The sequence below is a fragment of the Haliotis asinina genome, chromosome 3 (assembly GCF_037392515.1).
Source record: "Haliotis asinina isolate JCU_RB_2024 chromosome 3, JCU_Hal_asi_v2, whole genome shotgun sequence".
Classification (NCBI taxonomy): Eukaryota; Metazoa; Mollusca; class Gastropoda; order Lepetellida; family Haliotidae; genus Haliotis; species Haliotis asinina.
In genome coordinates this window covers 7729104-7744194 of record NC_090282.1, presented here as the reverse complement: position 1 = coordinate 7744194, position 15091 = coordinate 7729104, and the positions used below count along the sequence as shown (strand labels likewise).

General features: G+C 38.1%; 2 protein-coding genes across 2 annotated transcripts in view; one reads left to right on the top strand and one right to left on the bottom strand.

Moving 5' to 3' along the window:
• LOC137277413 (uncharacterized) overlaps positions 1–15091 on the bottom strand; it is a 278114-nt gene that overhangs the window by 247065 nt on the left and 15958 nt on the right. The window lies entirely within an intron of this gene.
• On the top strand, positions 1423–13502 carry LOC137277410 (tetraspanin-3-like). The gene is made up of 7 exons (XM_067809122.1): positions 1423–1615; positions 6892–7083; positions 7648–7722; positions 8568–8660; positions 8855–8995; positions 9516–9599; positions 10154–13502. Exons 1-7 carry the CDS (start codon positions 1553–1555, stop codon positions 10250–10252), a joined length of 747 nt encoding a protein of 248 aa, XP_067665223.1. The 5' UTR covers positions 1423–1552; the 3' UTR covers positions 10253–13502.

The following is a 15091-nucleotide window of genomic DNA, read 5'->3' as shown; positions in this document are numbered from 1 at the left end:
AGACAGATTTACTTCCGCTATTATTGGATATGTAGCATTTGCCTGAGAATTTTGCAAACTAGACTTTAACATACACATGACTTCTGATAGTTTACAATGAAATGATATAATTATTTACTCCATTGTGATAACATTCGTAATTTGATAAAATCCTAAGTGAATAGTTTCTAAGTTCACCGTAAACCATAAAATCTGGGGTTGTTGTTTTCACCTTCAATATATATTTACACATTTATAGACAACACAAGGTCGTGACGCTGATATAAGGCACGGCCCGAGAGGTATGACAATTTCAGAACGCTCACGCAGTAGACCCATGGTTTGTTTGAATTTCCATGACGAAAGTCATGGGACCGTTCAGGTGCAAAATCTTTCTTTGATATCTGTGTGTCGTGCTTTAGCTGTTGTTCATGTGCATTTTTTCGGATTGTCTGAGGTAAAAACACCAATCTCTCAGAGGTTTAACCGGTTCCAGCATGTTTTCATTTCATTTCCGTGATCCAATCGGGGTCCTGCACAACATACAGAGCCTTGGGCCAGCTCGGGATGACAATTCGTATTTGATTTAGGGACCATTCATGATGTATGGATAGGGGGTGATGATGATTTTATGGAGTTGCATTTACTATGTGAAATTTTGTTTAATGGCTAGTGAAACTTGGGTGAAAAGTGCACCCCTTCTTTTCTCAATAGAGTGCACAGCCCCCACCCCACCTCCAACCTATTCTTTCTCAAAAAGCCGTATCCGCCCCTGAAACCGTAATGTGGATTTGTAGTAATTAACTTGATCAGCACTCCGCCTCACCCTCTCTCATTATTTCATGGTGACACAACAATCACGAATGTTTTTGTCTCCTGTCTAGATGTAAATTAGTCACTCTAAGATTGGATAATGAATGTGTTATGTAATACGCATGTGGCAGCTTAGCAGGACAAAAACAGTTAGTTCATTTGCCAAAACACAACAGAACGACAAACACATCGCACTTGGTTGATTAATCATTGCAATCTTGCACTGTGAATTTATCAAAAAGTAAGTGTTTATGTACATATAGGTTTACTAAAGTAGCCAGAGGCACATACGTAAAAACTACATGCTTTGTTCAAAGAATTAGCAGTCAATTGGCTGATCGTTGATTTCAGAGCTTTAAAGGGAATTAATCGATTGACTGTTCAATAAATGTTGACCAGACATTGTTTTCACGCCTAATATTAATATAATTGAAAGCAACCTAAATAGGGCCCCAAGGTTACCAATTCGGGCGTCATAGCTGCCATAATTTAGGAGAGTAAAATATTATTTTCTTATATCATATGTCTTGCAAATATAATATGGTCATTGATATAGTATACATATGTGTATAATACGAAATTGTGCTCAATATTTAACAGAAAAAGGTGAAGCATGTGGTTTGAGAGTATGAAGGAATCACATGACTTTCTATAAATATCTCATGACGGAAGAACTTCTGACGATTGGTAAATTCAGACAAGTCCGTGTTTATCATCAACTGTTGTTACTGAGAGAACGTTATCAACGACATTCAGCAACATGGCTGGTGGATGTACTGTAACTTCCAAGATCTGTTTAGTTGTGGTTGGATTGATATTTTGGGTAAGATATTGATAACGTTTTTGAGTCATGAAAACATGGCGCGCCATGACGTTTCCTCAACAACAACACGATCTAATGTCAATGGAGACGCACGAGACAGCTAAAGCCGTGTACAACGCTCGGATAGTTCTCCTTCATAATTTTGTGCATATGAATATTTTCGAATCATTATAGAAGTGAAGGTGATATGCTTTTGGTTTCCATATTTCAGAACCACTGACTGTTTTGTATCAGAAAGACATCTCGTAGAAATGTCATATAACGTCGCAGGTACCTGTACCATCAAATGTACCGAGTTACCGTTCTGTATACTCAAATGTATCCAGGCCTCTTTCAGTGTACAATAATCATCCAAACTTGCCATTCTATGTAGAGGTTTCTAATCCGGGCAACGTTTGGTGTATGCATGGATAACCCATGTACCTTGGCGTATGCACAAATAAGAAATAACTGAAACCTTTTGTTATTCATAATAATCACTAAAGTAGACAAATGTCTATTACAGTAAAATGTATGTAAAACATAACAGTATTACCCAGGAACTGTATGAGATCACATGAAATGGGCCATACAGATCAAGGCAGTAAGTGTGATGTTTAATATTCAGCAGGAATTATCCAGTGTTTTCATTCCATATCACATCGGTTAACAAAAATAAGGTGGAAATATTCAGTGTTGGTTTACTAGTCCAAGTCTAGTATATTTTCCTTCTAACCAACAGAATTAAGTAAACAGTGGTCTGACACTTGTTTTAGTTTCAAAGTACATGAATGTAGTTTACATTCGGCAAAAGCAGCACCTAAACAACACAACATAGTTTCTCATTGTAATTAATCATGAATACTGACCACTACATATGATCTAGTTTCCATGTGAGGTACTGTTTAGTCATAAATCATCCAAGCATTAGATCAAACACCATTGAAAACCCTTATTGGTCAGACCCGTGAATGTCCCGGGGTAGAGTAGGCCTTCAGCAACCCATGCTTGCCATAAAAGGCGACTATGCTTGTCGTAAGAAGCGACTAACGGGATCGGGTGGTCAGGCTCGCTGACTTGGTTGACATATGTCATCGGTTCCCAATTGTGCAGATCGATGCTCATGTTGTTGGTCACTGGATTGTCTGATCCAGACTCGATTATTCACAGACCAACGCCATATAGCTGAAATATTGCTGAGTGCGGCGTAAAACTTAACTCACTCACTCACTCCTTATTGGTCAGCAGTGTTGTGTCCAAGAGAGACCCAGCATTAACACCTGAGGTTTCTATGTGCTGGTCCTATGGACTACTGAGTTGGTGTCAAATAATGTGACTTTGACCGCCTCCATTATTGACCTACAAAATCATGAGAGGGTATTATGAGAAAACAGTTCTTGTTTAAAGAAACAAGACAAATATGTATGGAACACAAAAATAGAAATGAAAACAAGTCATACAGCAGACTTTAGAACCAAGACTGAGTCTAACCATGGTAGATGTGTGAGAGCATCTTTACAAGTCTGGAATTTAATTTGTTTAAAATTTTTGCATGGTGTTGGAATACAAATCTTAGATTCTACATATTATCATTCAGATAAAAATTTGAGGTGCCGTCTGGTTTTTTTTGTCTTTACATGTTATTGTTAGAAATTTTGCTTGTGAATTTACAAGGGCATTTAAGCAAATACGTAATATTGAAATAATAAGGAGAGAGAGAGTGAATGCAAAGCTATTTAAATGGTATTGTTAGACTGTGGCATAGTCTGAGATTGACACTTTTTGTAGATGTTGCAGTCAACTGTCCATCCTGAAGGATACTTAAAATAGGTGCTTACATTTGCTTCAGATTTTGATGAAAACGTCTCCATTTCTTTTTGAGAACTGCTTGCATGAACAGCTAGAAAGCATTTTACAACAGTGCATTCATCTGGTTCTAAAATAAAGTGGTAATACCTTAACACATGTATTATGGATGTGCACAAGAAATAAGTGTTTCACGTGATGAAATCTTTTATGCTAGTTGTGAAGTGAACTTAGTCTGTGGAATACCTACTGCTTTTCTGAGTCTTATGAAGACGCCTTTGTGTGGTTATTAAGTCAGAAGAGACGAAAAGATTGCTTTGATTGTTTTCGGAGTCATTGCTGAGCTTAAGGTCAGAAATAAAAGGACCTTTCATGACAAGTTGCTACTGGTTGTAGAACTGTTACGTCTAGGTACACGATGATCGATACTGACACCTAGGAAAGTAGGACAGCATGCAGTCCTAAACATTGCTGTTTACTGTTATGCTGCAGATTATTGATCTTTACTATTCAAATCAATAAAAGCCCAATCAATTTTGTATGAAAGAGGTTGCAAGATGGCATTACCTCCCTTTGCACCTTGGTCATGTTCATTGAAGTTTGTTGGTACACATTTAATGTATACATGGGAGTTGTGTGAAGATCTGTTAGTGATAGAACTGTTCTTCAGCTACCCATGCTTATCCTAAGAGGCAACTAATAGGATCATGATGTCAGTCTCACTTACTTGGTTGACATGTCATCATAATGCGATTGTGTAGCTTGATGCTCATGATGTTAATCATTAGGTAGACTGGTCCAGATTCTATCATTTTGCAGTAGGTAACAACAAAGAAACATTGATTGTACATACATGCAGCTGGTTACAATTCTTGCACTGTCATGGAGGTGGGATGATTTTAGGGAACACTCAGAAAATACATGTTTAAAGTGAATTCACTGAGACATTGTGCATAATATAAACATGATATAAAAAATACAACTATCAAACTGATAGTGATGACATATGGACCTTATCACACTGTATGATTCACAAAACATTTGGTATTTCAGAAATTTTGTAGCAATAGTAGTCACTATGCTCATGTGTTTCTGAAGTCTGACATTTGTTCTCAGTGTAAGGACTTCATGTTAAAGAATTCAAATTAGTTGAATGTTCTGAAATACAGTTTGGGCTTTGAGCGAATTTTGATATGCATGCATTCTGAAGTTTTGCTGCACTGTAACAGAGAAGGAGCCTGTTTGGTCAATATGGAAAAGCTGGTTGAAATAACCTGTTCTTTTTCTGATGATTACACAATAAGCATGTGTGCATCACTGCATGAAGAAAATGTAAATCCTGCCACAAGACTTGTAGTGATCTATAAGCAGGGAATAACACAGTGCAGTCTAAAACATGCTCTGATTCATGTTACAATAAAGATCATGAAGGATATGTTGTTTACATTGCTGTGTTGTGAGCCCGGAAACTGCACCAGTTGTTTGTGTCATGATTTTACAAACAATAAGCACCTTCCTTCCTGGTTTAATTTGATGCATAATTTTTTATGAACATCGATTTCTCTCTGTAACTCATCAATAATCACTGATATACTATAGTATCAGCACTGCTTAGTTGCTACATGATTTGTCACTCTGATCAGCTGTTGTCCCTTTTAAGTCACTTATGTATGTTAGCACTACTGAAAAAACAATTTTTTTCCATTTATGTCTATGGTAACAATTTATTTTTGAAAAATTAACTAAGGTATTAACAGCCATTAAATGTACATGAGTGGATAGTCTTGCCTGAGAGCAACAATATAATAACAAAAACATGACCACCTTCAGTTGTTCAGTTTCTGAGAACACATTCAGCAGTTGTACATACATGTAACCGGTTAAAAAGACAGCACTAAATATTTTATATTATGGTTGAATACTCAATGGATGTATATGATATTTAGAAGCACTATTATCTTACACAAACTCATCCAATCACATGTGTCATATGATTCAATGCCCACTAATGGCTCCAAGTGAAAACAGGTCATTAAAGAAGGGGTTCTGATTTTGTTTCATATAACCAAGAGATATAATTTGCAGTTCTGTTTCCTACTAAGTCAAGAGTTATGCAATTTGATAATGTTTTGTTTTAAAATAGATAATCATCCTATCATGCGTAATGTATCACCATTGGCTTCCATCCTTATCCCCAATCATGTACATCGTCCTTATCCCCTATCTGTGTTATGTAAATACATCCTATCATCTGTATTTATTACCTTTGGCTTCCATCATTGTTATCATAACTGTCGGCTTCCTATCAGTGCTTGTTTATACTGGCTTCCAGCTTTGGTTAATTCATTCCACTTGTTACTCTGTTATTGTTTTACCTGTACATATATAATACAGTTCTGTACCCCATTCTCTGTCACCTGATGAAGGAGTAAGCATTTACTCCGAAACGTTGTGTTCTCATATGAAGAAGTTGATATCCATAAAATCTTCATTCTTACAAGATCTAAGCATGTACATCAAACCTTTCCAGGAATAATTTGTTTCCAGAGACAAGCAAGCAAGAGTGAACAGAGAAAAACTTGATTATTTATCTGTCTGCTATGAGTACCTTATGTCTCATCTATTGATTATCATCTTACATGTCTTTCTTTCATGAGGTTTATGTTAAGGTATGTAAGGGAGTATGATACCTGATACCCATAGAAAAGCATTTTACTAAATGTCTCAAGATATATAGGTAGCTTGACCACCTGAAGATTGATAGGACTGGATATTGTTGTATATATTAAGACACACTGTGTACTTCGCTACTTTAATTCTGCTATGGGATTATCATATCTTAGCTGATATCTCTAACACTATCCCTCAATCATCATCTGCTTCATTTCTGCACTAATTTCTCCTCAGTAAAGTCCTTTCTTCAGGTTTCCTGTCTCCCTACCACTGCAACTGTAGTTAGGCCAAACACTTGACACATAAATATTATTACTAATATAGGTGTTCTATTGTGTATCATGATCATCACATAAGTTTATACAGTAGTTACATTGCAGATGATACCATAACCCAGCTTGTAGCGAACTCAGTGATAACTTACTTTTTCTGCATCCCTGTGGATGGGCTAATAAATTTGTTGTGTCCATTGCCAATTTTTATGTGTGTAGGACGCAGGAATTGTTATCCTGTAAATCCCTGCTGACTTAACAGAATGCTGAATGCCCATTTACAGCAGCTGTATGCTCAGCTCCAGGGCAGCAAGCTATGCTTCACACTGGAACTTGTGTGTCAAACATGGTAACATGGCTTATTGCTTAACCTAAGAATATGCAAATGTACTGATCTTCACTGCACCTTAACTTTCTGTAATCTGCAGGCTTCCGGATCTTACAGATCTGTCATGGATACCTCAGTTGCAACTGTTTGTGAAGTTTTGAGGGTGATCTATGGGGCCAACATTTTGTCATGGTTACAATAGGCTTTGATATTTTCAGGGTGCTGCTGCAAGCCTCTGCTTCATAGGAGCATGGGTGTACTCCACATACAGCCACTTTGATGAGGTGACAGAGGCGAGCCTCACCCTGGTGCCGGCCAGCATCATCATCGGCGTCGGCATCTTCATGTTCATCATTGGCCTCCTTGGCTGCATCGCTGCATGTAAGGAAAACAAGTGCCTGTTAGCAGCGGTAAGTGTAGCACTGATACAGAGAAGTTTATCTTACCATTGGCCCAGTATGCCAGCGTTCTAGTGATTAGAGTATTTTTCGGGTTAGTAGAAATCCAGGGTCTCAATCCACAAAGTGTTCGTAACATTACAACCAGTCATCTGACAAAATGTCTACATGAAAGGTTCAGGTTCTCTACCTGTTGATTAATTTATTTACACCTAGTCCCTTGCTCAGACTTATGGTGGTGCCCGTTATCAGCACAACATCTTGAGGTAAATCAGACTGTGTTCACATCATGTCACATGAATGAGAGGAAATATTTCACAATCTCACCTGTGTAGTTGCACAGATTTGGGTCAGTTAATTGTTACAAAGTGAATTGCTACTGACATGGAATAAATTTGTACAGATTTGTATTGTCACTTGTGGTCTGATATAGATCCCATGTAGCTGTACGTTATTACCAGTAAGTACATACTTTAAGCATTGCTACAGTGTGAGTCTAGTTGTATATTAAACTCAGTATAACTTCCACTGTTTTTGCTTTGGCATCATGAAAGTGCACATCTTTTTACTTTTCAGTTCTTCTCGCTGATTCTTCTGGTGTTCTTAGCAGAGGTTGTCGCAGCTACAATGGGCTATGTGTTCAGGAATGATGTGAGTTCTCAGTTCTTGATTCATCTGTAAACTTCCCACTTTGAACAGAGTATTGTTCCTTTTATCATTTGGCTTGCCAACGGGACCTTTAGTTTCTGGTCTTACATAAAATGTATATGATAGATATCTCTAAAGTTTACGACATGACCAGTCAAACAGAACACAGATTACAGAGAGACAGTGACTCACCTTCATGTATGTAGATGCAGAATCTGGATGATCAATGGCTGCCTGACAGGTTGATATGAATACAAAGTGCAAAATACAGGAAGTGCCAGATTCATTCTTGTTGATTTAGAGTTATCCGTCCCTGCAGACTTGCAGCCTCATTGATTTTATGTTTTAACTGTTTGCTTGACCCAGGTTTCAAGTTTGTTATTAGTTACTTATTAGAAGAAACTGAAACAACTTCAGCTTGTTTTAATTTCCTATATACATTCATTTGGGATACGTCTTCAAATGAGACAATTCAAGAAGATGGAAACTATTGCAATAGTATTGCAATAGTAGGTCAATATAGACTATTGCTCTTGCAATATTTGTCTCCCCTCAGTAGTCCCCTGTTGTACTGTACAAACATCTCCTTAACGTTAATGCTTCTCTATCAGCACGCAGTTCATTTCTTGCTTGAGAACAATGTCAGAATCTACATCAAAATGTCACTCTCACACCAGTAGAGAAGTTGTTGGTCCATATATTGTTATCCTTCCTTACTGCTTCAACTTGAAATGTACCTCAAAGAAGATAGGGATCATGTTGAGGGATCATGTGGGTGGATCATTTTGACATGGACCTTTGAGAATAGTTTACCATGTTTGTGTTTTAAATAACAATGTCTGTTTCAGGTGCGAGATGTCCTTAACACTGGTCTAAAGGATGCCATCAATAACTACAATGAGACTGCTGAAAAAAATCAAATCAACTATATTCAGGAGGAGGTAAGATCCCATCTTTACTTCCATATAAGTAAAATATGTTACTTGTTATTTGCACAATTTTATCAAATCAGTTGACTCAACAAATTGTAGCTCAAGTGCTGTGCAATTCTGAGCCTGTTTGCTGTACATTCTTGTCCTCCAGCTCAGGTACTCTCTGATTCTGAGCCTGTATGCTATGCATTCTTGTCCTCTAGCTCAAGTGCTGTGGGATTCACAATGCCTCCGACTGGTCTACGTCTCCAGGCTGGGGAAACACAACTATGGTTCCCAGAAGCTGCTGTAAGAACGCCACAAGCTGTGTTCCGTCACTTACAGGGACAGACATCTACCAAGAGGTATGATCTCAATACTAACATATACTTTAAATACATCAGTTACACTTCTTGTCTTGTCTTGTCTTGATTATATGCGTCATAAATGTACCATATGATTATGATTATCATTAGTATTATAACGTTTGTTATATTACACCTGCATAGTAATAACAGGGGATGGTCACTGACTGAAATTTAAGATACATCCTAATATCAGAAAATACGAACTGCAACAAATACCTCCTTTATGGAAAAATATGCGATTCATTTCTCTAGTTTGCCTGCAAAGGGCATTTAGTTATGAATCATAAACCCTTGCAGTAAAACCTGCTTGGCTTTATGGGAAGCATGTCCTTCAGTCTGCTAGGCTTTAATTTGGACTCATTAGTGACTGATATCAGAATAGCAGAGACATGCTCATAACAGAGTTGTGTTCATTGTCAGTCACATGATGAAATAGCAAGAATTTGAGTTGTTATCCATACAATATGTCATGTATTCCTGGTTGTTGACAGAGGTATGAATGGTCTGTATGTTTCAGGGCTGTCTGGATCTGCTGAAAGATAAGTTCCTGATGAACCTTGTCTACATCGCTGCTGTCACTGTGGCCTTTGCCATCATCCAGGTAGTCTAACATTTTGGAATAATACATGCCATTTTTCATGTCTCTTCAGTTTATCATGAGTTACTAGTTTTAAAGTAGAGTGGAGGATAAATTATTCCATTGCTTTCCTACTCACTCTCAGAGTGTCTAGTTAGCTTTGTTATTATATTACACATTGAGAAATCAGGATAGTTTGCTTTTGCTCTGGATAACCTATTAGCCACCACCCTTAAGCACAGGAATGCGATGTACAAATAAGTGTGTGACAGTGATGTTATGCTGAATTGTCAGAGAGTGTGGGTTAGAAGTCCTCTCCAGTAACTCAGAGATGACTATAGGGAAAATGTGGTCAGGCTTGCTGGCTTGCTTGTTGCATGTCATTGTATCCTATTTTTCTACAGGCAGTGACATATTACCGTTTAAAGTGGCGTTACACCAAAATCATGCAGTTGCTTTAAGCAGTCTATAAACCCATGTTGAGGATAAAAATATTGGAACAACACAACCATGTTTGTGTGTAGTTCGATTGATGCGTCAGTACCAGGATGTACACTTCCTGTATGTTGTCTTCACAGATCCTCGGCCTCATCAGCGCTTGCATCCTGTTGTGTCGGTCACGGGATGTACGTTATGAGACACTGGAGAGTGCCCAACGGAATGGTTTGCGTGTGTAGACAGCACACATCCTCATCAAATCTCCATCCATGGACCAGTCTAGCTGGCCTTGATTCACAATGCTCCAATGTCTACTGGGTATACTGAGCTTTAATGAAACACTCAAAGCTTTCTTTTAGGGCATTTTGTCAGTTGATAGTTTTGATGTGACTAGCATTATCTCCAACGAAGTTAGTAACAGGGATAGTAGCTGATCTGTGAAAAAAAATTTGTGTTTTAGGTCTCTAATGAAATATTTTGTTGGAAATATATTGAAGAACAAAGAATTTTTCACAGTGTTAGTCATACTATGTTGATATAAAGCATTATGATACTGAGTACTAACTTATTTCTGTTCATGTATATCCTTATTTGATACATTTATGTACATGAGTTGTACTTACCATTTTGGAACATCATAATAGAAAACTTTAAATGACAGTAATGATGGAAACAGATGGTCCATCTAACATGTCTAAAGGACAGGGAACAGTCTGTAATTTATTCATGTAAATATGTGTACATTTTATAAGTTTACATGTCTAGATCTGATATAGATTTATAGATAGCAGTGTGCAATGGTTGGATGACCCCTCTGATATAAGATGAGCTTGTAGACAAATGAGATTCTTTTTTCTCTGAACCTGAGAGACTCTTAAGATTGTTGGAATGTTGTCCGCATGTAAACGTAGGGGCAAGAAAGGCCTCTGTGTTCACATAAAATCAATAATATCCATGAGATATTTCTTGAATATCTTGTCTGTGTCATGTTCAAATGTCCAGAGCAGTGGGAAGAAAATATATTATGGTTTTGCTGGAAAATAGTTTCTCCTGATTTCTTGATGTTAAATGGATGTTTGGATCTCAACACTCAAGTAAGCACTTTGATAGGTGTAAGGAAACCACAGATTGTAACTGTGTACTTAGAGATGGTCCTGCAGGCCCATATTAAGTGGCCAAATAGTTCATCACACATTACAGTGACTTTAGTGCAGACAAATGGCAGTTTCATGATATAATTAAGTTTTGATGGGACATTGCTAAATAGCATAAACATTCAGTGTCCTTGAAAATGGAAACCTTGATCAAAGTTTGATCATAATTCAGGCGCATTCTGACTAGTTAAGGGTGAGTAATTCAAGGTCTCATGCCAATTTCCAAGCTATTTTCTAGTAATATCACGGTGGAAAACACTCAAAATTAACTTCACATGTTGTGCCAATGTAGAGAATTGAGTTTCTTCATCTTCACCACCGAATACTCTTACCTCTAGCAGAGGGATGGATGGTCTTACTTTTGGCTGTCTCTCCCTTAAATAAGCTGTCTCTGTGCAGCAAAACAGTTTGTGTTGCTAGTCCTCTGTTTTGGATCATCAGATTAATGTAAGTTACAACTCTTGTATCTATGACAACTAGTGTATATGCTGTAGAAATATTACCTCGTCTAGTATATGTAGTTTCTGAATATGGGAAACTGAATGAAGTCTCACAAGTGTACTTGTAATGCTCTATCATTATTTTTCCTTAGATTTTATGTAACTGGATTTTGCTGTTGTTTTCACCGAAACTTGAACAGTTTTCTCCAGACCAGTTATCCTTGTATTTAACACATTTTTAATGTTTGGCATAAAGGTGATATCTTTGCAAAACATCATGATGTTTCCCAGTAATTAAAACTAGTATATATATGACTTATGCACCAACTGAGGAGGCAATGAAGGACTTATCCCACCATGTGATGTCTGTGCCTTGTTGTTCAGAGATGATAGCCATGTCAGGGTGGAGTTGAAGAACTCTCCTGTACTTAGGTTATGGAAATATTTTCATGATAGTGCCATGACTGATGTTACAAGGAAAGTAAAGGACTTAGTGCTTGGTTATGTGGTTGTGAGAAATGACATTTGCATGTTTTACTTCATCATCCTTCATGATCATCACCAGCCTACAACTGCACCAGAACAAGTGATGTCAGCTTTGAAACCTCCTTTGATGACCATTAGTCTCTAATTTGCACAAATAATATGTATTCAAGGATCAGCGTTGTGTGAGAGGCATTTGATAGCTTTCATATAAGTACTTATGAGTTTTTATTGTTTTTGAATTGTGTTATTCTTTATGAATTTAACTGCTGTGTAGTGCTAGTGCTACAGTTTGTGTTTACAGTGTTGATACTCATGTCCAGCTTCTTCAAGTACATGCATTTGCTTTGCCTTTCGAAGGTCAAACCATATTTTAACATCCAAGGAAACAAATGTTTGAGTATCTGAACTTGCAAGGAGGCATGTAATATGTTTCCTTTTCTTTGTCTAAGCTAATATGACATGTACCCCCACACATGTGCAAATCCCTACATTTGCTGTTTTCGAACTACTTTTTTTCAGTGATTTACATGTGTAGTTAACTATAGGTATATACCTCTATTTGGTATTGATTAGTTAGTCATACTATGACTTTTCACTCCTATATCAACTGTTATTGTCAGTACTGTGACACAAAATGAAATAAAAAATATCCCAATGTTGAATAAAGTTGCAACACTGCTTCTGCAATCGAAAACTGTTGGCTTCCATAGTGCGCCCCTGACCTTTGGCCTCTATTGTGCAGCCTGGACCATTGGCCTTCATAGTGCACCCTGGACTGTTGGCCTCCATAGTGCGCCCTTAACTGTTGGCCCTATGTAGGGTCTTATGGTAGTTTCATCTGACAAGTATAAGGAATGGATTGTCTCCATATGTTTCCTGGCCTAGTGTAACAGAGTTGATAATTGATCAATGAATGATTGTGTACAGTTCATCATATGAACACTGCTTACGTGATGGCTCTTAAGCAGGCGGTAAAGTGAAAGAGACCCAAGGGTCTGAAGAGTAATTTATCTTGAAAAGTGCAGCTTGGCAACTAATAATGTATGATGCTTAATGCCAGTCACATGGTGTGTCAGCTGATGTATATTGCCCTGACTCAGTTGACCTGCAGGCCTCATGTGTCATACTGACAGGTGGCCACCTCAGACAACACGAGACCTCTGGTTTCTACACAACAGATCCAGGACTTAAGTACAGCTGGCAGTATATGAAACTGAAAACAAGGAAATGTGTGTGATCTTTTTCAGAATGTTGTTTCACATTGGTTATATGAATACATTTGGTTTTAAACATGATGATGTAGGTCAAGTGGTGTGTAATCCGCTTTCCTGAGTGTATTATGTGCAGTGTAGTATGGCTTTCATCACAGTTTGCTGCGTAACTATGTGTAGAATAAACCATGTACATCAGTCTGGGCGTTCTTTCTCACTGTCCCCCTAGTCTCCCCTCTTACGTAAATTTATTACCATCAGTAAAAGAAATGTATTTTAGGAGAGAAAACAACACTGATAAAGACAACTCCTACATAGCTCTATGTGTTGCTGAATATTTGCAGGAGATTGAGTTTAATGAAGGGAAATCATTGTGGATCCCGGGATTATGACACATGTAATCGTGGCAGCTGTTTGGACCTGGTACACACAAACCCGTGTAGATGCGTAGCGTATACTAACGGATAAAAGTAACTTGCATAACGTAAAACTGCAAAAAATGAATGTTATAACAATAGCCCTGAAAACGCAGCAAAGTACTTTGCAGGAAATCTGATATCGCGCGCGCCAGGTGCACGATGAACTTCAGGTTTCCATCTGCCTAATCTGGCAGTACATCATGGCATTGCTAACAGATAATCAGAGTCACATGGCTGTGGGTATGCTGGAGACAGGACTGGCCCACAATGAAATGGCCAGACATTTTGGTGTCCATTGAAATACGATTTCGTCGCTATGGAGATTTTTTCAATATAATGGACACGCAAGAGATATTTACCTCGGTCCGACTGTCGGCTTGTGATTGTCATTGTCATTGTCAAGTGCAATCTGACAGTTCTGCAATAGAGGTGTAGACTTCTCATTCAAGGACAGACATACAGACATCTAACGTCACGCATCAGCAAGATAATGACTGTCCACATGTTCGTGTTTTGACAAACGTGCTGGACTGCAGAGATGCTAACGTCGACAGTTCGTTTGCGAAAGCGTTACTTGGTATAGGGTGACATCACATCACGCCAATATCGAGCAAGCTTTGGATGAAATTGAGCGACGTTTACGTCAAGCACAGAATCAGCCAGTGACGTCAGCTGAAGTGGGGACAAGTGTTGGCTCAGATACGGAACAACATTCCCCAAGCTTTCGTCCATGTCCTAGTGTAGCCCATGTGACACTGTCATCATCTCTTCCAGGGCGTGTTACGCTGTCAAACTTGTGTCAAATCAAACAGACTAATACCCCGTCAACAGTTAATCAGTGATTAAAGAAAACACAACAAATCATATTGTTATCTTTTTGCATTAAAATAGGCATAACAACAAATAATGCACAGTTACTTTCTTCCAGTAGTGAATGGCTTGCTGATCCAGTGTGTTTGTGTCACATTTAGTGTTTGTGTTTAGCAGTTCTATAGCTATACCAAGAGATTAAATGAATACGCCAACAACCATGTGGATGATATTGGGTTAAAACAAAGATCGATGTAAATATTGGGTTTGTGCAAGAAATTATGTATCAGATTCTGGAACAAACCATCGTTGATGCATAAGTGGTGCATGTTAAGCTCTGGGCCAAACTAAGGCCGGGGAGTTCTGGTTGCTGATATTTTATCATCATGTAATTCTTCCGAATGCCCGGGTGGTATTGGTATGGAAGACTTCGACCCCGGTGCTGAAAAGCCCTCCCCATCTGAAATAATTGTCAGACGGTTCTTCTTTCAAGTTATGGAAAAGGTGAAAATCTGACGGTGTCCAGTGTGGTGACGTTCGTTAAGGGCCTTGGTGACA

Excerpts from the sequence above, each read along its gene's own strand:
- LOC137277410 (XM_067809122.1), top strand. The coding sequence starts at position 1,553 with ATGGCTGGTGGATGTACTGTAACTTCCAAGATCTGTTTAGTTGTGGTT. Across the intron at positions 1,616-6,891 it reads TGGTTGGATTGATATTTTGG|GGTGCTGCTGCAAGCCTCTG; the intron begins GTAAGATATTGA and ends TGATATTTTCAG. Across the intron at positions 7,723-8,567 it reads GCTATGTGTTCAGGAATGAT|GTGCGAGATGTCCTTAACAC; the intron begins GTGAGTTCTCAG and ends TGTCTGTTTCAG.